Below are 27,151 nucleotides of genomic sequence, written 5' to 3'. Positions count from 1 at the left end.
GTGAATAATGGGCATTTTCGTGATCTCGAGAGGCGTGGACCGCTTTCTTCGAATTCACACGTAAGTGGGAAAGGAAGAGAATACTTCTGAGAATAGTTTTACTAATGTATCTCGATGATACTTTAGATCGACGCGTCGGATGGAATTGGGCGGCACATTGAGAGAAAAATATTTTATAAATATAAAAAAGAAAAAAAAAAAAAAGATTATTTAATTCTAATCCGTTCTATTGGAATAAATCTAAACGATATCGCTTCGTTTAAACGAGCGAAAAGCGTTCTCTTGCATTAGCAAATAAATGAAATCGTTCATTTCCATCATCGTCAGGAACTAAAATCCATTGTAAAGGAATATACATTGGAGAACTGCATTCGATGTATCCAAGATTTGTTAAAGGATCGTAGAAACTCAATAGGGGGTTCGACGAATCCCTGTTCGTTTGAGACATTCTCCAAGTCGAAAGCTCAACGAAAGGACGTGCTGTAGCATGGCGACATAACGTTTCCAAATTAGCAGCCCTCAATAACATTTACGTCGTTGCGACGGTGAAAGCCAGTCAGAGCGACGTCTCTATTATCCTTTCGTGTCCTCGGATGAGCCATGCCATTAGTCTGGTCCTGCATCTACGGATAAACTGGTACGATCGATCCGTCGGAGATGAAACGAATTGATGAAAGCGTTTCCCTCTTTTAGTACTTACCTCCTCTTCTTCTTCATCTTCACCTTTAGGATCATCGTAGATTGCATTTTCTCTCTTTCTCTTTATCTTTCTTCGTCATAACGAGGTAACTTTTGTCATAACGAGAAAAACAAAAGAAGAGACAAGAGAGAAATCGTTACTTCCGTTCGTCATTCTCGTCGGATGCCTGAGAAGAAGACCCACAAATGTTCATATGCATGGATAGAGGGAGAGAGAGAGAGAGAGAGAGAGAGAGAGCGCGACAAAAAGAGGACTGATTCATCGTGTTACGAAGAACTTAACAATTGTCTAAAATGCTCGCAATTACGAGTTGGAAGGCGCTCTCGCGCGACAAACTTACAAGCACTCTAGACTTATCGAGGTTTAAACGCTTTCTTTCTCTCTCAGTCGTCCGAGAGTTTTCTCTTTGTTCGTCGATCTCTCTCTCTCTCTCTCTCTCTCTCTCTCTCTCTCTCTTCCATCATTCAGAGAAGATCGCGAATGAAAAAGAAAAAAAAAAAGAAACTAAATGCAATTGCTGAAAATTGTTTTGCGATTAGTGAGATTTTTATTTGTACGTTATCAGTGCTATTCTTCCTACAAATTCTGACAAAATATTTTCCACCGACTTTTTAGTGAGTTTTAAACGATTTATGCTTACGTATAATTCGTACAATAAAAATAATTAAGCGATCGCCTATCTAAAAATCAAAGCCAACGCGAAAGCTTATCAATTACGAGCATGCTCTTGGTTCGAAGGAACGGAATACGCCTAGAAATTCCTCGACACCCTTCGCATATACATAATCTTACGATCTGAAACGTCGTGCGATAAAATCGTGTTTCCTTCGATAGAGGGGTTGAGAAAGAGAGAAGGGAAAGGGCTCGCTTAAGGTTCAGCCAGCACGGAAGAAACGTCGATATCTCGCGAAGATAAGGAAACAAGGAAGGATATTAAGCCGCGAACCGGCACGATTCAATCTCGATCGTTGGAGAAACGAACTTAATCGAGCTCGGGGCACGTTGACATTGTTACCGCTGTTGCCTTTGCTATTGCTACTATTTCTGCTGTTACTCTCTTGCTGAATTGCGTTATAAATTTCATATCGGCAGATATAAAAGCCTGGCAGGATCGATCGGAAGCCGCGTGAATTTCGTTTCTAGTTGGAGTATTGGATTTGTTGCAGGCTGCCGTACGCTCTCCGGTTATATGTCCTCGTCTACTACGTCATCGATCGATTTAATGCGTTTCCGTCCGGAATTATTTCGGGAATATCAAACGCAACGGCGGTCGTCCGGGATACAAGATACGAATAAAATACACCGTCTATAGGTACGTCCAACTCCGAAGAGAGAAAGGAGAGGTGGCTTTGAAAGAAGAAAAGAAGCCTCGAAAAAGAATCGTTAACGACGCTAGTCGAGAAAGTATGGGAAGGGTTCGAGTCGATCTTCTTTTCCGACTTTAATAATTTTTCCATTAATTACACCCTTCGATCTCGCCGTGGAACTCGTCAGATATTCATGACTCGCTATTTTCCATAGAGGGAGAGAGAGAGAGAGGGAGAGAAAGGACGTTAATTAACCGACTATCGAAGACTAATTCGTGAGCCAAGTGAGAATATTGTAGAAAGAAAATATAGTAAAGAATACGTTGCTCGATGGCTGTGTTTTATATTTGAAAAGGGAAGAAAAAGAAAAATTTTGAGATAGATGATTAAGAGGTAATACCTTAATTAAGCGTTGATCGAGTATGAATTTGTTAAGACATTTTCAATCTTACACGAGACATTGTCAAGATTCTTGAAAAAAGAAATCGATATATCGATTCTCGCACGATTAGCTCGACGTTAAACCAATTAATTAGCCATCGACCGAAGCCATATTCCGAAATCTCTCGAGGAAAAAAAGCAAAAGGATAGGAACGTAGTGAGTACCTACGTGACTACATACGAATGGAAAAAGAAAAGAAAAAGGTTAAATTTCTCCTGGAAAAATTGTAGTAAGAGATGCACCGAGAGAGAGATGCACAAGAGCAGATTTCGCTCGCTCTCATAGAAGAAGAAGAAGAAGAAGAAGAAGAAGAAGAACAAGAAGAAGAACAAGAAGAAGAAGGCAAACGTTTGCGAGCCGACGCAACCCCCTGTGCGTTTTCTACCCTTCAAGCGGAGCACCATCTATCCGAGTACACAGTAGTAGTAGTAGTAGTAGTAGTAATAGTAATAGTAGTAGTAGTAGTAGTAGTAGTAATAGTAGTAGTAGTAGTAGTAATAGTGGTAGAGTATAAGGATGAGAAGGAGCTAAAGGGAGAAGAATGGTTCGCGATAGTAGCTGACTAGAAATGCGCAAGCGCGTGCCTCTAACTCTGTGCGCGAGCGCATTGGCGGCTCGGCTCGGCTCGGCTCGGCGTCGACGTCGACGTCGTTTTGCGAGAAAATTGATTCTGCGCGAAAGAGGAATACCCAGAGAGCGAGAGAGAGAGAGAGAGATAAAGCAAGAGGGAGAACGAGCCACCGACGAGCCGGGGGTCTTCGCACGCTGACACAGAGACAAACTCGGAGCACGAAAGGACGACACTCTTTCGAGGACGATCGACGATCTCACATCGACATATTCTCCCTCTTTTCCTTCGTTCAAGAAAATCCTCCGAAAGATCTTTCTATATATATATCCTCCCACTCCCTCTCTCTCTCTCTCTCCCTCACACACAATCTCTTCCTCTTTCTCTCTCTCTCTCTCTCTCTCTCTCTCTCTCTCTCTCTCTCTCTCTCTTAACCAATCACATTCAAGTGACTCGATCGCTATTATGTAAGGGGATGTTACCCTATCGTCCACCAACGTCGTGTGTTTTCGAGTTCGACGATAATCAAAATCACCAAGAGAGACTGTCTTCTTCTTCGTCCGAGTGTCAAGAAGATTGAGAATAAGGAAGTTGAGAGGATCTCGAGTCTCTCATTCTCTCTCTCTCTCTCTCTCGCAAACACTCACTTCTCCTCTCGCAACGATATGCGAAGAGACACGGTGGACGCGAGACGAGAGCAACGACGACGATCGAGCAGATACCGAGAATAAGAGAAGTGGACGTGAATGCGGTCTGTGCGACTCTGCCGAGGATACTCCTCCTTCGATGGATCGAAAAATTCTCATCCTCGCTCATATCTTGGGTGAGTGCGTATTATTCTATTTCTTTTTATACTTTTTCTTTTTATCGTTAAATTCTTTTTCTCCCCGATCTTCGATTTTTGTTGCTCTCTCAGCATCCCTCTGTCCCACTTTTCTCTCTCTCTCTCTCTCTCTCTCTCTTTCTTCCCTTGTTTTCTCCCTGCGGGCCATTGCCCCTGTATCCTGTATGGATTAGCCGAGTTCCTTGCACTCGTTTCGTTCCTTACTTCGAATTTAAACACATTGATATAAAAGCTTTTCATTCTCTGTCTTTTCCTTTTGTACTCTTCTTTCTTTCGTGCGTCTTATTTTCTGCATGTATATTTTTCTCTCCCTCCTCTCGCAGTTGGCAAGGATTTTCTTGAATTTATCTTCTCTCTTGGAGGATGCTCTTGCGAACGGGATGAGCCAAAGAAAGGAGGTGAACGATCCTTTTATTAGCATTCGCGAGGATCGTGCCAAGATTCGCGATAAACGAGTTCGCCTTTCGACGAGATCGATCATGCCGAATCTTACTCCTTGCATTTACGTTGATTCGTTCGTTATAAACTTTATTATATATTTTATTTCTTTATTTTTTTTGTCTCTCGTTATCTATGCGAGGAGGATTTGAAAAAAGGGAAGCAAGCATAGAACGTGCGATCGGAGAAAGATGAATTCTAGGGCCGTTCCACGTGGCGCTCATTAAGTCCTTCTTACACGACGAAGAAGATGTGAAGATAGTATCTCTGATGATAACAGAAACCATTAGCCATCGTTTCTCTAATTAAATAGCATTTTTGACGTACACTTTGCATCTACGAAACTTTATCTTTCTTTATAAAATCGATAAACGGGTTTATCCGTGTAGCGTATCGATCATAATTTTAATTAATAAATTCATTATTTTCAAAGGCCGATCTGTTTTTTACGTAATTACATAATCCTCGTGGATGCTACGATTTTGTTCTCTCGTTTTCCAACGCACACATACGTAATAGTTAGAAACGTGCAGACCTCCCTTTCCGATAAGAGAAACCGAGTAGAACAATCGTTATCGTTACGTTAAAATTACCAGCGACGCGGAAGATCCTTGGCGCCTTTGAGTTACATTCCCCGCATCCGGAGGGATTCGAACCGGACGTTCTTAAATCCTCGATACTGGCTCATTGTTCGATTCGTCGTTCCTGATCGTAACATTTTCTTTTACGTTTTTCTTTTTTTATTTTCTTTTTTCTTTTTTTTTTTTTTTTTCATAAATATTCATCAGCCATCTCTTAATTTCGAAACGTTCCTCCTTTAGAGCGAGATAAAAGGAAATATCCGCCAACAAAGACGTCGAACTCGATCACGGATATCGGTTATCTATCTGTCTCTATTCTTTTTCCATCTCTTGTGTATTTCATCGACCGAACTCGAGAACGTTGCTACGATAGAAGGATTCCCGGCTTTGGTTTTAAGACGGACAAACAGAGCTTTCGGCTCGGCTTACAGACCGCGGGGATTTATTTTCTAGACGGTCTTTCTGTAAGCGTACTTTCTTCAAACAAAAAAGGAAAAATCAAGAGAGGGAGAGAGAGAGAGAGAGAGAGAGAGTATCATAGGGATAAAAGAAATAAAAAGAAGATGGTAGCTTTGATCGTATCGTCGATAACACGAGCTTTTTTTTAACAAAAACTTAATATACTCGGCCTTAACGTCTTTTTTCATTCTAGGCATGACTGCCAAGAGAATCTTCTTTTTTTTTTTACATCTCGTGCACATACTTTTGGATAATACGAACGTCGAATACAAATGGAAAAGAGAATGCAAAGAGAATAAAAAGAGGGGTTTTTATAACGTCTCAGTGGTTTCTTTCTCTCTGAAAAGATCTAATCTCTCGTACGATACGCAAACAGCACGAGTTCCGTTGTCTCTCGTTTCGATTCGAGCGTTCTAATAAATCGTATCGAGTGAGAGGGAAATTTTATCGTCGAGCAAACGTCATTTTCTTTTACTCTCACCCTCCCCTCCCCCCTTGTAATATGCTTTTATTTTCTTAATTGGAGAAAAAGCAACGTACTTGTTCCTTCCTACGCGAGTATAAAATGCGAGTATCGTGCGTCATTGAACTGTCGATTCCTTTGCAACGATCCCACGAGGTTTGTACATAAAAAGGATTATCGTTGCATTAATCATTTTAAATATCGCTCGTCATTAATCGACTTACATGTTAAGAGGAGAAATGCACGGCGAAATACGATTGATCATAGATATCGCTATTCCAACGGAGACGTTAAAGCGTTGAATCGAAACGGGTGTACCCTGTATACTCGTATTTCAGAACGAATTGAATTTCTCCACCCCCCCCCCCCTTCTCTCTCTATTTTTTTCACCTTATTCTCCGGACGAGTAGCACCTTTGCGCTCTCGTTCCACAGATGAAAAATGCACGCAGTAGCACAGGTGTTAAGGATCGAAGCACGCGAGCTTACTCGTGAGAAACACGACACAGGCTGCAAATACTTGAAGCTTTTCGTTTGGGCTTGCGTTAATGTTCATCCCTGATCTTTTTTCTTTTCTTTTTCTTTTTTTTCCCCCTTCAAACCACGTCGATGCCTTCGTGTAATTTTTCATTCTGTTGCGCGGTGTTCGTCCCGTCTGGATTCGTCCGTTTATTTTTTCATTCTCTTTTCTTTTTTTGTCCTATCTGCAAGAACGTCTTGAATAGACCGTCGCTTTAAAACTCGAGTCGCCTTTTTATAACGAGAACGTAGTGTAATTCTCCGTGGCAAGCGACCCGATTTATTCCAAAGACCATTCTCCTTTTCGTGCGAGAACGATTTCTTCGTCTTCGTTCTCAAGGACGAGTGAAAATTTTTCCGCCGTTGCGGCCCGAAGAATATCAAAAGAAATCTTATTCATGATCGGCGTTAAAATTCCAACGATGACTGCAACCACATACCGAGCTCTTTCCACCTTCGAAAGAGTCTATGTGTTCGTGCGATCTGACGTAATAGATTTTTTAATGCGCAATAGAAATATTCTAATGTTGTACGAGTTTCAAGGTCGCAAAATAAAAAGAACACAGAACAGGCATAGAGCCGGACTCTAAAAGGAAATACCGAGGAGGCGAGGTAATTTATGAAATCCTTGAGGTAATCGCAGGGCGCTTTAACGACACCGATCGCGAGCGTGCGAACGTTCCTCCGTGGCAAGTGCTTGGAAACGCGATCGAGTCGCATCGCGTTAATCGCTTCTCTTCTCCCCGCTCCGGCACTTAATCGCGTTGATCTAATTACGCGAGAGATTCCATTCGTCGAAACGCGCCGAGTTCAAATTTTAACGACTCCTCACTTATCCCACTTCCCATCCCATCTTTGGCCCGGTTTCATTGACACAGGAAAGTCAAAGTTCACATTTATCCGCATATACTTGACGCTATCGAATTCAATTCCGTAAACAAATTTGTACTACAGAAAAGTAATACAAATCAATAATTAACGATAAAGTTAAGCCAATTATAAGAAAAATATTGATATTCTTTCTCATTATCGTCAGGAATCTGTTCTGGTCTGCGAGAGGTCCGTGTCCAGATACCGACGGCCGTAAGGAAAGGAGACACAGCCTTGCTGAATTGTTGGTATGATATAGAACAAGACCCGTTGTATGCAGTCAAGTGGTACAAAGGGGGTCGAGAGTTTTATCGTTACGCTCCGAACGAGAACCCAGTCGTCAAGACATTTCCCAATGGGAACTTGACGGTAAAGGTGAGTTTGTAACACTGCCTATGCTTTTCTAGTTAGCCTATATCTCTCCCATTTACTTTGCACCGAATCGACTTACCGACACCTTTTTATCTTTCACTCTCGCGTAATCTCGAGAAACAGTTCTTTTTCGCGAAAGTAGAAAAACAAAGAAAAAAGGAAAGGAAGGAAAAAGCAGGTATATCCCGAAGGAGCAAACCTCCTGGAGGATTTATCGTCCTAAAAAGAGAGAAAGAGAGAGAGAGAGAGAGAGAGAGAAAAAGTTGGATGAAGAACAATAATCGAACCCAGTAAAATATGGCATCGAGATATTTCGCGAACAAGTTTTCGAATTGGAGAGAGCAACTGTTCTCCTCTTGGGTCCTTCTCTTCTCGTAAGACCTTGAAAGGAAAAGGTATGGCCCTTAGGAGGATCGTAGCTTGGTCTACGAGGGTAGTTTTACACGACACGGTCCAATGATTTAGCGAGCTTTTGATTTACGCGATATCTCGATTCTATATATACGTGTACGCGTATGTGCCTATGTAATTCTTTTTTTTCTTTTTTTTCTTCTTTTTTTTTTTTTTTTGTTGTCGACGAAGGATACGATTAATTCTGTTCGCTCCCTTTTTTTCTATTTTCCTTTCTTTTTCTTTTTTTTCAATTTCTATCTCGTCCTTCTTTCCCCAGGGAGAAAGTCTACAATTTTTATTTAACTGTGTATCGTCCCCGTAACACAGTCTCTCGAATTTGGTCATAAATTGAACCGTAGCTCGACGAGTCTGTTTAATGTAAAAATACATTGTTATAATACCTTTTGTCTATTTTCTATTTCTCATTTATTATAAATCAATACCGTTCATAACGATCTCGATGGAACTAGGCATAGTTTGTAACGCTTTACACCATGAGCCAGCTTGCACATACATATACATATGTACATACTGTCGTCGTCCTTTTCCTCGGCGATACTCGAAGAGTTTTCCTTGTTGAAGTCTAATGGATGTTGTAAATTAATTGCTCGAGCGATCGGGGCCACTTTGCGCTACACTTAAAAGTGAGCTTTCTGTCGTCGTTGGCACGTTCCTCCTTACAATTTTCTTTCAATAATGAATCCTATATAGGGTAAAAGGGAAAGAAGAAAAAAGAAGAAAGGAAAAAAAAGAAGAGGAAACTCGACATAGCTTATGTATGTAAGGTCGCTCTGAACGAGTTCATTGACAGAAAAATATCTTATCTTAGGGCGAAACGTATTATAAAATTATTCTGAGACACTTTCCCGATGAAGGTTTTCCCCGAACGACGAGAGTTGATTATTATTCCTTTTCTTTTTTTTTTCTTTTATTTTTTTTTTTTTTTCCTTTTTTCTTATTCTTCTGTCGTTTCCAACCCTTCTCGCAACCTCTCTCACCGCAAGCTTCGTTTAATACCACGGTACCCGCGACTCTAAGGGAAACCTTTTCCACGAAACGTTTCACGAGGCAATACGCTTCTTCTCTTGCTTCTTCTTTTTTCTTTTTCTACTTTTCTCACGAACAGGAATAACAATATCTGCGATAAAATTACGCGAGAGATATTTTTGTCGCGAGTTCTTCTTCTCTTTTGCTTTTGTTTTATTTTAGTTTTCTTCTCTTTTCCTTTTCTTTTTGTGTTATCACTCTATTCGGTGACGAAAGGAGATCGATTTCATTTTTATCCGCTGTAACTCTCGTAACCTTAGAGAGGAGAGACTTTTTTGTAATCGCTTTTGTCGAGCGAAAGCAAAATATTAAGTTACATTCGCAAAGGAAAAAACATCCCTTTGAGTCATTAAATAATTCACGTCATTGTTTCGAACAGATTTGAACGCGTGTTCTACAAAAAATGGCCATTCTTACTGAAAGAGAATATTTGCAAAGGACGATCATTTTTCGAGACGATTATAGGGAATATTTTGTAAACCTATGCGCGCACGTATCGAAGCTCGAGAACAATTGAGCCGAAATTGTTGGCGCGTTATCGAGCTGATAACAAAAGATCTATCTAACTACCTGCCCAAATAACTGATAACTTTGATCGCGTGCATTTAATCTACTCCTTTTTCTTCGCCCTTCTCTCCTTTTCTCTCTTCCTCTCTCTCGCGCGCGCATTCTCTTTTTCTCTCTTTTCTATACGGGGAAATTCTCGAAAGTACTCGATTGAATTTTATCGAGCTTGCGAAAAACAAAAGGACTCTTGTGTAACGTTTAAATCAGAATGTTTCGATGCCATCCTCTCTTTCAACCTTGGCTCCTCCGTGTTGCACATAACGCATCCCATAAACGATATCGTCTACGACGAATAAACATAAAACGTTGCATCTAGAAGACGCCGTCTCCTACGTCGGTCGATATTATTCGCAATAGAAAGAAAGACAAGAGAAAGAAGCCCGTATGATCCAGTTCTTTCTCTCTCTCTGCTTCAAGTCTGACGGCGGTCGGCTCGGGATCGATGCAATCCCCGGAGAATATTATTAAACGTAAAAGCCAGATTAAATTTATATGGATATTATATCGTTTGTCGAACACGCGAATTAGAAACCGTCAGAATTCTATGCTTGCAATTTTTAATAATCTATTTCGACATTGATTGTATTTTGATTACGAAATGATCGTTTCTGGATTACCGAGTTTGTTGATTTTTTATTTTAGAAAAAAAAAAATTACTCGCAAAGGGAATAAGAAAGCTCGTGCGGAAACGTTTAGTCGTGGCAAGCGTTTTGTGGTTTATCTAAGCGTCGTTAAAAATTCTTTCGATGTTTTCTCAATGATCGTGAAAGATTTTCCACTTTGACAAGAGGTTTAAGAGCGCCAAGGGAGCACTCGTTGCTAAAGCACCTGTCCGAAAGTTGTTAGGAAAATATTTTATGCAGATTACTGTCGTACTTTCAACTTCATCGGCAGATATGTCTTTCTCTCTCTCTCTCTCTCTCTCTCTCTCTCTCACACGCACACTCTACTGCTGTCTAATCGTTCCCTCTTTAAAGTTACGTTTTAAGCAAAGAAAATCGATGAAAACGCTATTTAATATTCCCCGTACTTTCGTACTAGCGTTTTCACCCTGAGCTTCCCTCCAGCTAGGCCACAATCTCTTGACTTTAATGACACGCTCGTGCTTCGGAAGCGCTTGAAAAAATAAGCTCCGAGCAGAGTCTGGGACTTTTCGTACAAAAGCTCGTGTTCAATGGCTCGTATGTGCGTGTGTCTGTATGTGTAAGAAAATGAAAAAAAGGAGAGAGAGAGAGAAGGTCTTCCTAGAGATATTCGTGCGAGATAAATTAATGAGCAGACTAAGGTAGAAGGTAATTAATGTAACGGCCACGAAAAGAAAGAGAAATAGAAAGAAAAGTTGAAAAGAGAAGTAGATCGGTAGATCGAACTCTCAAAAGGGCGAGATTGAACTTTAAGAGATGATTTCAAAGGTTCGTATTAATTTAATTCGACGATGAAAGAAGTACGAGAAGAGGGAGGGAGGAAAGGGTTGAAACGAGCGCCATTAGAAAGGCCGTTTAAAGTTCTCCAAGTAATAAAGGGGCTGGTCGTACGCGTTAAAGCGTGTAATTGACGGAGATAAATGTGTCGTCTGCAGAGATAAACGTTTCTTTTTCTTTTTGAATTTCCCGCCTTTAGAGAAATCAGAGAGAGAGAGAGAGAGGGGGGGGGGTGTAATTAGGAGACGGGGGAGGAGGGTGGGTATCGTCTGAATTACCCTTTTATTTTTCTAAAGTGCCATCGAAATTCTGTTCTCCTTTATTTCGCAGAAATCGGAGAGCAACGCGACGCAAGTAGCATTGACCAATCTCGAGCTGGATGCTGCAGGCTTGTACAGCTGCGAGGTATCCGCGGATGCACCTTCCTTCCACACGGCCATGATTTCGGCCACCATGAACGTCGTCGGTAAGCATAAATATTCAAAGTTTCTCTTAATCCCCAACTGCAAATCCCGGCAACTTTCGATCCTCGTTTAAACGAGCCAACAAACCTCGTACAATTTGACTAGAGCTTAATGTTTGGCGTTACTCTTAATAAAGAAAAAGGAATACGAAGAGAAGAGATAAAGAGAGAAGAGATGCTCCGGTGCATTCAATATCGTTTATAGGTGTTTCGAAATATCGATGCAGACGCATCGATGCGTCGAGTAATAAGGGAAAAATCTTTTCTACTTGTTCCTATATCGTGCGCTCTCGCTTCAGTTTCGAAAAAGTTAAATCGCACGGGAGTGGGTTGCGTGTAAGAGAAAGAGAGAAATGGATGGATGGATGGATGGGTGGATGGATGGATGGATGGATGGATGGATAGATGGTATGTAGGGGTGGCTCGAGTCTCAAGACTTTGGCTAACGTCAAAGCTACGTTTCAAACGTGCTTCGCATACTTGCCATACATACGTACATACATGTAGACGTTGGTTCGTTTGCTTTGTAGAATTACCCTCTCAAAGGCCTTCGATACACGGACTAAGGAGGAAATACCGGATCGACGATAGACTTCGTTTGAACTGCACATCCGGACGTAGCAAGCCGGCGGCCAATCTCACCTGGTACATCAACGATCGACAGGTATGCGGTAGTCAATGTCGGTCTTCGATCTTCGTACGACATTGTTCTCTCGCGACCTGGATAACACTTATATCGACGATATCTATTTCGGTTTGAAATTTTTCTATCGCGAATATACAGGTATTCTCTATCGTAGATATCAAGTAGTAGATATCAAGTTTGATTGGAGTATCAAAAAGCATATAAACGTGATTTAAAGCTCTTTCGCGATCCAACAAAGTTGGGTGGGGAAAGAGATTGGTTAGCAATGCATGAGAAAATAGGAAAAGCTTAAATCCTCGACTAGATATCGCGAACGTTCGTTACTACTAGGCTACTATCCAGTCGTACGCCTCCTTTACGATAGAGCGTAATACGCGAGAGCGTATTCCTCTCGTAAGCTTTAAAGATAGAATGGTCTCGTGCGTATAACGCGTGTTTATCAATGCGATGCTCTTCTTCGTTCATACATTTATCTTTGAGTAAAAAGAAATATTGTTCTCTCTCTCTCTCTCTCTCTCTCTCTCTCTCTCTCTCTCTCTCTCTCTCTCGTTGCAGCCGATTCCATCCCACGTGAAAACGTACAGTCCGTTGGACACGAACGAGTCCGAATGGCAGGTGTCCCAGATCGGCCTTCAATTTCTCGTGTCGCACGACCACTTCGTGAACGGCAAGCTGAAAATACGTTGCAGCGCCTCGATATACGACATTTATTGGCAGAGCACGGAAGTGAGCGCCGAGGAGGATCGCCCAAGGGTTATACACTATGAGCCCGCGGCGACTATAGTTGGTATCAACTATCTTCAGCCACCTCCGAATTTTCAAACCGGCCAGAGGAAGCCCGATGGTCAAGTCGGCGTGAAAGGTGACTTTTACTCTTTGTTGTTATACCTTTCTGCGATTCGAAGAAAGTACGTATCACGTTGCATTAACGAACGACATACTTTAAGGTACGAACATTTAAATCCTCCTTCTCGATCCTTAAAACATTAAAATGACGTTAAGTGTCACTTTGACGTTCTTAAAATGACTTTTAAAAATAAATTCACACGTATAAATGGTCGCGCTCTTGAAAATTTATATTAAAACTTAATAAAACCGAGATACACGATATTTTCATAAATTCATTTAGATATCGCACTTTTCATTGCAGTACTCGGCTCGTCGGCGATGGCACTGGGATCCTCGTCGAGTCTCCGAATACTTTTGGAATTGTTCGTGTTTCTCCTAATTGCCATTCGTTAACCGTATGATATTAAGCGCGCGCTTTGGAGCTCTTTATATATAAAGAAAAAGAAAAGACAAAAAAAAGAAAGAAAGAAAGAAAAAAAAAAATAAAATATTCGACGTGCTTGTAAAGAGAAACGAGGATTGTGCTTAGTGGCAACCATAATCCGCGACTGTCTCTCCTGTCGTGAGAGAGTGGGGGGCAGGTGCAAAAGATTCGGGCGCACATAACGAAATCTCTGGACACGTCGGAAAGGCCTAAAAAAGAATAGAAGAAGGATGAAAATGAAGATTATGAAATCGCCGTCCTCGGCAAAGACGTAGAAAAAGAGATATCTTCTGAAATTGATTGATTCGATCGACGAACGTCCGAAGATGGTGCTGCGGCTTTTTTTGGTTCGTCGAATTCTCGAAACGAGAAGACAACTGAAAGAGCAAAGAGGAAAAAGTATATAGAAAGGGAAAAGAGATAAAAGAGAAAAAGAAAAAAAGAAAGAAAAAGACATAATGAAACAATGTATTTTATTAGACTCCGTACTTGCTTCCTTTCGGTGAGATCCAAAAACGTATGTCTCCGCGAATACGTAGGTGTAGTTTTGCGTGATCGTTAACGCCGCGGTCGTATGTGAAATCGATATAGTTTTTTTTCGTACTTTTATAAAACTACAAAAAGAGGGACTATAACTTATTAAAATTAGCGTGGCTCTATGCATACGTATACATATACATGTATCGGTACGTATATGTGTGTGTGTATATAGCTATGTACGTATACAACATATATTATATACATATAACGACACACAACGTTCACACTCGAGCATTCACGTATACAATGTACTCTTTCTCCGTACGATTATCTCGATGGTATGCGAAAGGGAAGAAGTGGCAAAAATAAATAAAAAAGAGAAACAAGTATGAAAGAAGAGGCACGTAATTAATCGCTTAACACCGTGTGCGACGTAAGATTGTACCTGAAGCGGATGTTCGACGGAAATATTTTTGTGTTTTCTGTGACGAATTTAGCGAACTAAGTATTCTCTTAAAAAACGCTTGTCGATATGATAAAAATTACGAGCAACGTCGATGAAGAACCAAGAGAGAGAGAGAGAGAGAGAGAGAGAGAGAGAGAGAGAGAGAGAGAGAGAGGCCGAGGAGGAAAGGAAAAAGGAGAAAAAAAGTTCAAACTGGCTTTTCGTACATTCCGCACGACATGGACGGCTTCGACGTTTGATAAACTCTTCCGTTCATTCCGAACGAAGCAACTTTCGCGTTTCGTTTCAATTTCAAACGTCCTCACGTACTCGTACGTATACGATTATTATTATTAGCATTAATATATTATTATTGTCATTATCGTTGAGTTACGATAGAAATGAACGTTATTTCGCGTTCGGTTCGCGTCCTTTAAATTGGCCGGCATTGTCGCCCGATTCGATTCCTCTGCACTCTCAGATTGAAATATTCTAACTTTAACAATGGCGATTCAGTAACGATGTTACGATGTTAACGTATTATCAAACTATTTTTAATTATTATTATTATATAGGCGTTCACGCGTTAAAGGAACGAAAATATAATAAGATGAGGGGAAGGAGAAGAGATGAAGGATCGACGACCGCTTTCGAGTAAATCGACGACGAGTAAAAGCCGAGGACGAGAGAAGATCGTTTAAATTTTTCGAGAAAGAGAGAAAACGTTTCGTGCCGGCTTTGTTTCTAGCATACGCATATATTTTTTTCAACGACGAAGATTGCAGCGAAATTAGCAGGGAAAAGCGACGGAACGAATGCGAAAGAAGAAAAATTGACGAAGCGGAAAGGCAAAAATAATAAAGGAAATGAAAGAGAAACTACACGTGTGCCGATCGCGTACACACACATACGTTTAAAGACAAACTGAATAAAAATGATTAACGTGATTAATAAGGTGATTGCAACGACTGAATATAATTAATATAATAATCTTCAAAGTGTGATCGTTTTTTCATTCTTCTCTTCCGAACGAAAACACCTCAGGGGTTTTTCATCATGCTCTTCCTTTTTCATCCTCGACATTCTTTTTTTATAATAATTTTTTATGTCCCGTCGTAAATCTATGATCCCGCATCCTAAAGGATTCAATCGGAGTCGATAGTATAAAGGGAAGAAGAATCAACGCCACCTAAATGGACGAAGATAATTTCGGAGATTTGGTCCAGTCGGCTGGTTGGAGTCTGCGTTGCGTTAAACGCTGTTTGCAATATCGATTGATGATGAGAGAGCGCGCGCGCGCGCGCGCGCTCATCCGTTCGTTTGTTGCTTGGAGACGAGAAAAACGAGGATACCAGGGTGGGAGAGAGAGAGAGAGAGAGAGAAAGAAGAACAAATACATATAGACGAAAATTCGTAGCTTCTTCCAGTAGCCATCCGTTTCGCGTCGAACCTAACCAATAAGATTTTCCTTCGATCTTGTTAAGTAAGCTCCGTAAACTCTAATCTCTTTCTCTCTCGCGCACATGCACGCGCGCTTTTTAACATCCTCATGTCTATCTTCGTATCTCCGTTGCGTCTTCCTTGCGCAGTTTCGTATCGAAAAGTTTGCTCTTACGTAAAGATTACGTTTTCCTCCGCAAATTTCCAGTACGAATCGGTGAAGACCGACCAAAATTCCTGACGCAACTCATCATCTCGCTATAGATTAATTGGCAGCGATTCAATTCTTTCGTCGTAGCGCAAGGCCTCAACGAGAAGGGAGAGAGAGAGAGAGAGAGAGTTATCGAATCTTTCCTCTGATATTAATAACTTATGTTCTTTCTTCTTTTTCATTCTTTTCTTTTGTTTTTTGTATATTTTTTTTTTTTCCCCTATCCAACAACTAGGAAAAACAAACGGCAAGTCGAGGAGCGATTGATTTTTTCCAAGATTAATTACACGTTCTTTCCTTTTCTTTTCCGATATCAATAATTCGTCGCTCCTTAATTATTTCCAAGTCGTTATACGTGATCGAATAATATAAGGAAAGATACGTCGAAAGGTAAGAAGAAGGAAACTCGAAGGTATAGTAGCGTTCGAATCGATATATCGTTGGAAGAACCGCGCTGGTATCGTGAGAAATACATTTCGTGAAGCTGAGCATGTTCTCACGGTCCAGCGAGACGGTTGAGAAGAGTCTTTCTTTTCGATTCGACCCTTCCCGTAACTATTTATTTTTACGGATACGCAGTTGTTCCGCCAATCGCCAAACGCGATTACGTGAAAAGCGAATTCTCTCGTATCTGTCAGGAAGAATCGAATTATCGAGAGGATGTCCATAAAAAGGGAGTGAATAGAATACGTTTTTCTTCTTATTCTTTCGTCCTCGAGAGGAAGAGGGAAGGGGGGGGGGGGGAGAGAGAGGGGGAGCTTGCCCGATTCACCATGGAGATGACTTTAACGAACAGTAAGTGCGAATGAAGTCTCACCGAGCATTATTTCTTTCCTATAAATTCTATGCCGTCAGATTTGTAAATAAATCAACCGACGATGTTTCTTTGGCATCGACGAAAGGGAACGATTTTGCGCAGCAATAGTACTTGGCATGTACCCCTGAACTATAGCTTCCATTTTCGAGCCACGGTATTCTTACGCGATGGATAAATGGAGAATCGAAAATGCCTTGACTTTATCGACCGGTGGAAGAAGTTTCGAGCAATGTTACAAAATTTCTCCGCTAGGTCGCAGTACGAGTCGAGAATTTATAAATTTTCTTTATTCCTACTCTTTAGATCCTTCTCGTATTCGATCGTTATTAGATTAGTTTTGTTCGAAATTGCGCGTTCGATATGATTTGATTCGGAGATTTTTAACATTGATCGTTGGCTTAACAAATGTCAAGGCACGCTATCGTTCTTCTCGAAAGTGTCGATATACGGTGTATGCACGCTTATCGATCGTGATCGACAAATAATAATTCCCTCGAATATGAGACAGCGACGATGGAATCGCGTTACAATTAAGATGGTTATCATCGTTGTAAAACGTACGAAGCATGGCCCGAGACGGAATCGATAAATGTCGTTTAGGTGCTGCATAGTTATCCACGTAAACGGCGATTTGAATATTTTACAATAATGCCTTCTCTTCGTTAAAATCATAATAATATAAAAGTAGATGGTACGTAACGTTATTTCTCGCAGAGCCGTCACGAACAACAACGGATCGATCTCTAAACTCGTAAAGATTACGATGATCGTAAGAATAAGATAAATACGCGTCCTCGTGGCAAGTACTCGTTGCGTCGACGATTCCAATCTCAAACGTTCTAATTTTCGACCAGCTAACTTTGGCTATGAGCCATATGGTACGTCAAACGTACACAGTTTGACGGTTCCGACGTTGTTGCTGCAACGAAAAGCATTAATAAAGGAAAGATAGATTTTTATCGGTCTTCGAAGAAGACCTCTCTCCAACGAGGAGAACGTAGAGAGAGAGAGAGAGAGAGAGAGAGAGAGAGAGAGAGAGAGAGAGAGAGAGAGAGAGAGAGAGAGAGAGAGAGAGAGAGAAACGATAATCCACGCGATCCAAAAGGATATCGAAGCTTTGCGAACAAATTTTTTTTCTCATTCTCGTTGAAGAAGAAAAAAGAAGAGAAAGAAAAAACTAATGATCTCTGAGAAAGCTAACGATACGCGTATAAAGTCATAAGTGATCTCCGAACTAACCTCAAAGTCCGTGCGAATTCGCGCATCGAAAGAATATTTTCTTATATCGTTCGTTCGAAATGATATTATCGACGTACTTTTAGAATCGAAAGAGGTAAAATGTCATTACCAAAGTGTATGGAGCGCGTCGTTTGAAGAATGCATGCGTGCACGATCGAAATAAAAGATTCATAAGGATACCACCGATCGTCGGCGTATGTCACGCATGAGGCTAGATCCTACGGCTAATAGATAAAACTTGTTTGGACTTGGGGGTCGATGAACCGCGTTTTGCGTTAAAGTATCGTTCCTTTGGAATGATATTCATTGGTATAGTTAGACGCGAACGGTTAACCACAATGGAACGAACATACACGTTATCGTCGAACGTCGACGTTCGTTTATCGAAATGAGAGACTTTATTTTATTGTCCGACCTGACTTTGCTTCGGTATTATTTATTACTCGTCGAGTAATATTACGAATTTAATCGATAGTATTAAATTGCTATTGGTATTTCATTATAACAAAGTATTCGCGGTCTCTCGCGTGAGAAAATCTAGGACAGAAAATACGTATCGGTGCTCTAACGAATAATATAACGAATTTGCGAACAAAGTAATCACATTGTCGGACATCCGTTAATGGAATCCCAAGCGATGTCGGACGATTATCTTGAAAGCTTATATAGATACATATATGTAACCGCACATAGGCGTATAGATGGAATACGAGGAACCTTGAATAATCAGCAGTGTTCTGCCGATTGGAAAGATAATCGCGTGCAAGGAGAATAGAAGCTAACAGAGATAAAGCCAAGAGAAGAAAGAAGAGAAATAAGGAAGGAGTCGTGTCAACGTATAAAGGCACAGGCCTGCGTGTGTCATCATCTAGTAGGGATAAAGAGAGAGAGAGAGAGAGAGAGAGAGGGAGAGAAAGAAAAACATCGACAAGAAAGAGTGGGAAAGAGAGTGGCATCGTTTTTCAGCTTGTATATACTCTCTTTCTCCCGCGGTTAGTGTCGCGAACGTACTCGACCGAGAACGCTTCTTCCTTTCCGTACTAGAGTATCGAGTCAAACTTTTTAATCGTTTTAGAAGAATTCAACGTCATTATCCTTTTTCAACGTAAAACCGACGCAGCTCGGTTTTGTCCTCGGATGCGCCATCGAAGAAAATACAAAGGAAAATACAAAGTCACGTGATCGTGAAAACTGTCAATAATAAACAATGGCGACGTTCTACGCGGGAGATACAACTTTTTAAGGTTAGTACGATCGATCGATCGATCGATCGGTCGGTCGATCGATCGGTCGATCGAGGAACTCGTACGTTTTATGTAATCTTTGATAGGATAAATTCGAGTGAGAGATTATCGAATGTTTTTTTTTTCTCTCTCTTTTCCTTATCGAAAATCACCTCGTTCGAGTGGATTACAAAATCGTAACATCGTTCCTTACATCGTGGGTTCTCGTCGAAGAAAGACGAAATCTCGATCGATTTCTCGGATCCTTCGAAGTTTACTACTCGTCGATACGATAAATCGAAAGAAAAATAAAAGGATTAGTAAGGCCTTTACTCGAGCGAACGAATACTCCACGAAGTGATAAGATCGTTCTGCGTGTTTTATTGCGAGAATTGAAAAAAGAAGAAGAGAATATCTCTGCCGTTCGATTGATTGATCAGTAGTATAGAGGAGACGAAACGATATAATTTCCATTGTTGGCCATAAACCGAAAACCTATCGGAGAGTTTCTCTTTATATTTCGATCGTCGATTCGTTCTCTCCCTCTTGTTAATCGAATTCTCTCGATGATCTAGATCATGAGAGTTGAGAAGCCCTGCTTCTTCTTTGTCTAATCGAAATTACACTTTCTACCCTATCGCAATAGTTTCCTCATTGAAATTTATTAGAAACTTTAGGACTCGCGTGCTTCGAAAGTAATTTCATGATCCTTTTCGTTGGGATACGATGGAAACTCTTTGCGGCTCTTTTCTAATCCTCTCCCAAGGGCAAAGTTGAGTACCTCTGCTCCAGTGAGAGCGACAGGTTGTCGGTGGCACGCCTTTTGCCGAGTTACTCGTTGAAATAATCCATGCTCGTGTATTCCACGCGCGTTTCGTACGCCCACTTAAAAGCGAGTAGTAGACCGACAATGATCCTTTGTTTTAAACGTTAATTATTTTCACTCTACACGAATGGACTACCTACGGTGCGGCTTGTTTCTTTTCAATGACAATGCGAGAAAGAGAGAGAGAGAGAGGAGGGGTCGTTGCGCAACCTGATTACGAGGTCCGTTCGTATACGATTCCCTGATTACAGAATCGTTGAGTCGCGCACCATTTCCTCTTTCCTTTTTTGTTTTGTTATCTTTCTTTCATTTTTTCAATAATAATAAATAAATATTCGCCCAATTGGCGTGCAACGAGGATGACGCTCGTCATCTAGAGAAAGCCACTCCAATTTGTTAGACGTTGGGTGTGTTAGAGTCGATGTGATATTGATTCATCAAGGGGCACTTGTTTCAGCGGTAAACGCATCCTCTAATCGGATCAACGCTTGCTCGGTCGGTCCTGTTTACGGGACCGACTAATAACATCGCTTGCGTATTTCATTTCCTCGTTCGTTCGTTCGTTCGTTCGATCGATCGATCGATCGATCGACGCTCTTCGATCTTCGCAAAAACGAATGACCCGGAAACGTCTTTTATCTCGAGAGCTATATATATATATATATATATTTTTTTTTTTCTTTCTTCTTCTTTCCCTCTCGTCGCTCTCTCCTTGGAGCCTCTTACGGAATAAGAGGGTTTAGCTCGTAAAAGGTAGAAAAGGGCTTTGGAGGGGAGCCGATTGTGATGGCCGTGCTTAACCTGGATCCATCCAGGTACGTTAAGCTCGTAGAACGACAGTGCACAGTTTACCTGCGGTCTTCTTCCAAACCTCTTGGCCATTACTTTCTTCCTCGAATACACGCGCGTTGATATTTTTCAAGAAATGTTTACCATCGAGACTCCCTCCTCTCTGATAGATCAAGAGACGATCGATCGATTTCTCTTATCGCTTGGTTTTCTCAAACGTAGCTATCACCTTTCTTTCATTCGGACGCAATTCTACGCGTCGGTGTGCTCGTAGATAAAAACTTTTTATTCAACGATATAAACCGAATTGAATCGCGATCGTCTAGGGGCGCAATTCTGAACGGCCACTCTGTTTTTGATAGCAAGAAAAAAATCGGGGAATGATTTTCGAGAAGTGAACAGTGATATTGTTTCTTTCGTTTTTCAACTTTTTTTTCTTCTCCTCTTCTTCCTTCTTCTGCTTCTCCTCTTTCCTTTTCTTCTTCTCTTCTTCTTCTTCTTCTTCTTCTTCTTCTTCTTCTTCTTCTTCTTCTTCTTCTTCTTCTTCTCGTCTGGAATTTTCGACGACCATGCAGACGACGCACAACGGTGAGTCAGAAATACCGAGGGATTCGTTGTTGCACGAGTTCGAGTATAATTAGTGCGTTCTGTGTACCACCTGGTAAAGGTTTCCCTTGACTCTATCGTTTACCATGTCACGAACTCTGGCCGTGTCTCGTCCGATATAAAATTGTCAAGAAAATATAAGAAATGAGTTTGGGAGTTGCAAAATTTGATCTAGGAATTTGCGCTAGGCGCTAGGATAACGAGATAACCGCGATAAACTGCACTTACTTGGAAAATCGATCGATAACGCGAGTCACGTGCCACAGAAATGTCATTGAGATCTCATTGCTTTTTTATCTTTCTCTCTCTCTCTCTCCCCCCCCCCCTCTTTTCTGCGTTTTCCGCAAACGGTCGTTTGCGTTTAAAAATCGAACGAGCTTTTCGATGCATTACGGTCGGCGTGCCTCGAATTTCATTCCGCTATAATTTCTACATTTTTACGTACCGTTAATTCGCGTCTTTCCGTTTCGACGATCGATTAAATTCTATTGTCTCGTAGAAATTGCAAGTGACTCGACGCGGTAGAATTTGATGCATGCTCCTTTTTACACGTATTACCATATATAGGTGGAAAAGCATTCTTATCTGCTGAACCAATAACCCACTTTCATACGTGTCGCTCGATAACTTTCCTATTGTTTTCTTCGAAAGAAATTTTTCTCTAAAGCGTACATACATGGAACGATATGCGAGATTAAACGAAAATACAAAGGAAGAAACGATGCGATTATTTGTTACGTCAAATCTCTACATAATAAATGAGAAGAAAATTGTTGTTCTTTTTCTTTTTTTTTTCGAATGAAAAGGTAACGAGACAGGCGCTCGTCACCAAATAGCAAGAGCACACGTGGGTGACTCGATCGATTCGTCCAGGATGGGCTGCTGCGGGTGTTCGGACGAGGTCTCCTCCAAGGTGGAGCCCGGAGTGAGTCACAAACAAATATGATTATCTTACGCTTTTCATTTAAATTTTTCTTAACGAAGCATTTTTCATATTAGTTACATACTCTTATCATACATAATCAACGACGATAATATCTTATAATAAAGTTAATGCATCACTCGCTATACACGTACGTATTATTCGGACACGGCTAATGAGAGAATTTAATTAAGTCGTTTCATTAATCTAACAGGATTATTATCGGCTGGCACGTTCCTGTCGCAAGAATGCCTTTTGATTCCATCAAGACGTGAAAGTCGCGAGCGGATATGAAAAGTAAAATATCCACGACGCGAGATCCCTTTCTTAAAGTCTCTGATCAATGTCGATTTATAAACGTGACCAGACTGCTATCTCTTGCATTTCGTATTTTCAAAAGGGAAATGAAATTAAACGAAAAGTTTATTGAAAAATTTAATAATAAAAAACAAAAAAAAAAAAATAATAAGCGGACCTGATTCGCAATTCGCTACTCTCCATCAATTATTTTAATAAATTTTAACCTCTTCTATTTTACATTTTTCATTCTTCTCTCTTTGTCGTCTACCTGTACGGTTTTTAAATCTAAAATTGAAATTATTTTCAGACTCCGGAAAACGAAGAGATGGCAGCGAGGAGATCCGAGAGAATATTCGTAATCGATCGATCCTGTACCGATTTAATAACTCTAATTATACTAATTGCATTACTCGGAGGTTTCGTAAGTGTAACTTTGCGTTCATATACTGTTACGTACGTATACTATTAATAGAATCAGACACGTTAATTTTACTGTATCTTTGTTGCAATTTTCAAAAAAAAAAAAAAAAAAAAAAAAAAAAAAAAAAAAGGCATTTATGATAACAAATGCGGTAAAAAATGGAGACATATATCGTATAATATATGGATACGATAACTGCGGTAACGTTTGCGGTCGTATCACGCCGAGGGAAACCGATCCAGCGTTAAGTTGCAAGGGTGGCGACTACAAAAATTTTCCGTAAGTAGAATGAAGAAAAAAAAAAAAGAAAAGAAAAGAAAAGAAAAGAAATCACGTGACAGAGCATGCAATCGTAACATCATTCCTTTAACACTCGTAGGTATCTACAAATACAGATCGAATTAAACGGTACAAAAACTCGGCGATGTGTCGCCAAATGCGACGACTCGGAGTATCAGTAAGTAGAACTTTCAACGACGTAACACGGACAAAAGAAGAAAGGATCATCCCAACTAATGTTTTCTACATTGCAGAATATTCTTTCTAAATCGCTGTATACCAAAAAAACTAACAGACACCGCCATATCTCTGATTAAACGTCTCGGATTAGAAAATTTCTATAAAGTAACTAATTGACATACATATTTAACGTTGCAATACGATTCTGTGACATGATTCATTGGATTTTTCGATTGGTATTTTAGGAAGTATCGACTGATCTCAGAGTAGCTTGGAGAGAACTGATGTATCTCTGTCTAATTGCGCTTGGTTAGTGACATCATCAACGACATCGTCATCGTCCTTATCGTTCATTATCATCATCGTCAGCCATCAATCATCATAGTCATTAATATATCATTGGTGTCATCGTCTCAAACTCAATCTCTGAAATATCGCTCGACGATTCATTAATTATTCAATCGTTTTCAGCATTTTCTCTCGGTATTCTGATAGCCTTCCGTTATATGGTACAATGGATCGTTTACATAGTTTTAATTGGTGTAATCGTTGCCTGCATCGGCGGTACAACTTATCTCTGGTGAGTCCAATCGTCCTTCTACCGGAATCTTATTCTCATGGAATTCCTTTTTTCTTTTTTCTTTCTTTTCCATACAGGATGGCCTGGTATCAAGAGAAAAAAGAATTGGACTCGAAAAATACGCCGGAGAAAGAAAACTTTGAAGAAGACTCGAGTTTGCAAGCATATTTCATTTACGCCATCGTCATGTCAGTTGTCACGGTCAGTCCTCGCTATATTTTACCGTCGAAGACGTTGTTGCAAAAACGAAAAAGAAAAAGTATTCCTATTTCTTCCCCGTAGGTGATCACTCTATTGATCGTTTTAGTAATGAGAAAAAGGATCGCTTTGGTGATGCAGCTCTTTCGTGAAGCAGGAAAGGCAGTTTACTCGATGCCCGCTCTACTTCTTCAACCAATCTATGTAAATATATTCGTAGACGTTTCTTTTTTATCAATTTTTATGAGTCACCGAAATTGAGACACTGAAAAAAAAATCATCATTTCGACAGACGTACCTGCTCATTGGTCTGAGCATGTTCGCTTTTATTTATTGCATGCTCTGGATCGAAAGCGCCGGTACCATTTATAAAAATAAAACGGGGATTCACTTTAGGAAGGATGCTCTTTTGATAGTAAGTAACGTGTCATTCTGAACTATTCTAAAATAAAGGACCTCTTAATAATAATGACTTTCAGGCCGCCAGATGGTACAATCTCTTTGTTTTCTTCGTCATGTGTGAGTTTTTCCTTGGTTGTCAGCACATGGTCGTGGCGCTCGCTGTAGCCCGTTGGTTTTTTACAAGGTGAACTTCTTCCCGCTTCTCCAACTAGCAAAACCGAACACGGTTTTAATGGATTGATATATTTTGGATAGAGATAAGAAGAGACTATCGTTGACTGTGACTAAAGGATTTGGATATCTCATAAGATATCATTTGGGTACAATAGCTTTTGGTGCTCTGATAATCGGAATCGTTCGTTTGGTCAGAGCTATGATCTCCTTCGTACAGAATCGTTTGAAGAAGTTCGACAACGACCTGGTGAGAGGAATTCTTTGGTGTTGTCAATGTTGTCTTTGGTGCTTCGAGTGTGCTCTCAAGTTTCTTACTAGAAATGCTTATATCGAGACAGGTACTTCCTGTTCACTTTTATTAATCTTCTGATCAACATTTTTCAAAGTCTTGTACATCGTGTTGTTTCTCTTTTCTCTCTTTCTTTTTTTCCAGCTATATACGGATGTAACTTTTGTTCCGGCGGGAAAAAGGCTTTCCAAGCACTCTCGAGTAATATTTTGAGGGTCGCAGCTATTAACAGCGTTGGAGATTTCGTTTTGTTCTTGGGAAAAGTATTGGTAGTTGTGTTGACTGTTATCACTGGAATTTATTTGATACAGGTACACATTTGTCATTCGTTCGAACTGTTCTTTTTTCTATGCTCCCTTCTCTCACGTATTTATTTGCATAGAAGAAGGAAGGATTGCAACATCCCTGGGTGCCAATTGCCCTGGCTGGGGTATTGGCTTTTCTCGTTTCGCATTGCTTCATTTCGATTTACGAAGTAAGATTAACAAAAATTAGAAACATTTCGAGACGTTATCGTGAAACTTGATTAATCGATTTATTTCAGATGATCATAGACTCCATATTCCTTTGCTTTTGCGAGGATTGTGCGAAAAATGACGGCATTAGTAGGCCGTATTTTATGAGCCGTGGACTGATGGTAAAATTATTTCTTACGTCAAATGTTTTATCGTTCTCTTTTTAAATAATATGTTTATTCTTGTTTTTTTTTTTTCCTTTTTTTGTTCTTTTTATTACAGGAATTTGTGGAAAATAGCAAGAAGGCGTTACGTCAGTTGGACGAAACTCAATGAAACAACGTCCATCGTGATTTCTCGCTTTTCAATTGCTTTTTCTTGTCTTGAGACAACCAAAATGAAAAACAGGAAAAGAATGAAATGTCTGCGACGTATTCCAATACTGATAAAATAGATTATTTTCTTTTTTCTTTTTTAGTCGTGTCGAGAGTTCTTGGAATTTTTTGGAAATAAGTTAAAATGAAAGAAATACGGGCAGCGCAAATGTTATAAATCATCGAACAGAGTCACAAGAGATTTCTTTCAATGCTAAAAAGACTGCAAATTTATTCCTCGAATTTCTGTCACGTTCGACGCTTCGCGAGATTTCGTTGAGATCTCGTTCAGTGCTAATTTCTTAAACTCGCACATCAACGAAGATAGATTAGGTACAAAACATCGATTCTTGTTCCTAAACATATTACGTACAACGTAAGAGAAGAGATCGAAACCAAAACCGGAATCAGTAAAAGGAAGAAGCAAAAGAAAAAAAATGGATCACATTTTTATACGACAAAGTTACAATTTCCACAAACGCAATACTTTTTCCATTAACTTTAAAAGCGCGCAAATGTTTTGGATATGTCTTTTATATATATATATATATATATATATATTTATATTTCCCCTTTTTTCCTTCTTAAATTAAATAGGCATTCGTTAAAGCGAAATCGATTACCTCGTTATTCGCAAGGTATTACCGCGAGAGTATTTTATGCTCGTTATATTACATTTAAGTATATGTTTAATAACAAACAGCCCATTGTGATCATACAGATTGCATTGTAAATAAATAATATTCCATGAATCTAGATACTACAATGTAAAAGAATAAATTGGTATAATTCTTCTTGCATTGCATCTGCATGTTCATGGGTGAGAATACGACATTGAGACTCTGGAATCGTACGAGCATACTGAGAGAATGTTATTATTTATACTTTATAGAGTTACAGCTACTACTGTTAGTACCGTCTATTATTATTATTATACGTTTAGGAAAATACAATTCTATACGATTTGTTTCTATACTCACGTGTACGTTTTCTTTCCTCGATTAATATGAATATCCAAAGACTTTTTTTAATAGTAGGAGAGTGAAGACATTGAATTGATAGAGAGAAAAAAAACAGAAAAGAAGAATAAAGGAGGAACGAACGAAGAGATAACAGGACACGCGTATAT

The 27,151-nt window shown here is 40.0% G+C and overlaps 2 protein-coding genes across 6 annotated transcripts; both read left to right on the top strand.

Moving 5' to 3' along the window:
* Positions 1–1,211: 1,211 nt before the first annotated feature.
* LOC124429455 (cell adhesion molecule 2-like) lies at positions 1,212–15,295 on the top strand. Its single transcript, XM_046974775.1, has 6 exons — positions 1,212–3,840; positions 7,357–7,565; positions 11,321–11,456; positions 11,984–12,117; positions 12,655–12,961; positions 13,250–15,295. The coding sequence occupies exons 1-6, from the start codon at positions 3,804–3,806 to the stop codon at positions 13,339–13,341; spliced, it is 915 nt and encodes a 304-aa protein (XP_046830731.1). The 5' UTR covers positions 1,212–3,803; the 3' UTR covers positions 13,342–15,295.
* A 1,411-nt stretch (positions 15,296–16,706) lies between these two features.
* On the top strand, positions 16,707–26,997 carry LOC124429441 (choline transporter-like protein 1). Of its 5 annotated transcripts, XM_046974746.1 has the most exons (18): positions 18,704–18,996; positions 19,080–19,248; positions 22,255–22,373; positions 22,978–23,091; positions 23,222–23,370; positions 23,471–23,548; positions 23,625–23,715; positions 23,796–23,859; positions 24,022–24,130; positions 24,208–24,331; positions 24,413–24,532; positions 24,621–24,743; positions 24,808–24,914; positions 24,986–25,242; positions 25,338–25,504; positions 25,576–25,668; positions 25,738–25,830; positions 25,931–26,997. In XM_046974746.1, exons 3-18 carry the CDS (start codon positions 22,323–22,325, stop codon positions 25,982–25,984), a joined length of 1,794 nt encoding a protein of 597 aa, XP_046830702.1. In that variant the 5' UTR covers positions 18,704–18,996; positions 19,080–19,248; positions 22,255–22,322; the 3' UTR covers positions 25,985–26,997. The 5 variants fall into 5 exon arrangements, with proteins under 5 accessions (XP_046830701.1, XP_046830704.1, XP_046830702.1 ...); XM_046974745.1 differs by lacking the exons at positions 18,704–18,996; positions 19,080–19,248 and adding an exon at positions 16,707–16,743 and having other exon boundaries at positions 25,579–25,668; XM_046974748.1 differs by having other exon boundaries at positions 17,464–19,248.
* The last annotated feature ends 154 nt before the right edge of the window (positions 26,998–27,151 follow it).

Source organism: Vespa crabro, chromosome 15 (genome assembly GCF_910589235.1).
Source record: "Vespa crabro chromosome 15, iyVesCrab1.2, whole genome shotgun sequence".
Lineage (NCBI taxonomy): Eukaryota > Metazoa > Arthropoda > Insecta > Hymenoptera > Vespidae > Vespa > Vespa crabro.
The sequence above is the reverse complement of the archived record's forward strand: the minus strand, read 5'-3'. Positions and strand labels throughout refer to the sequence as shown.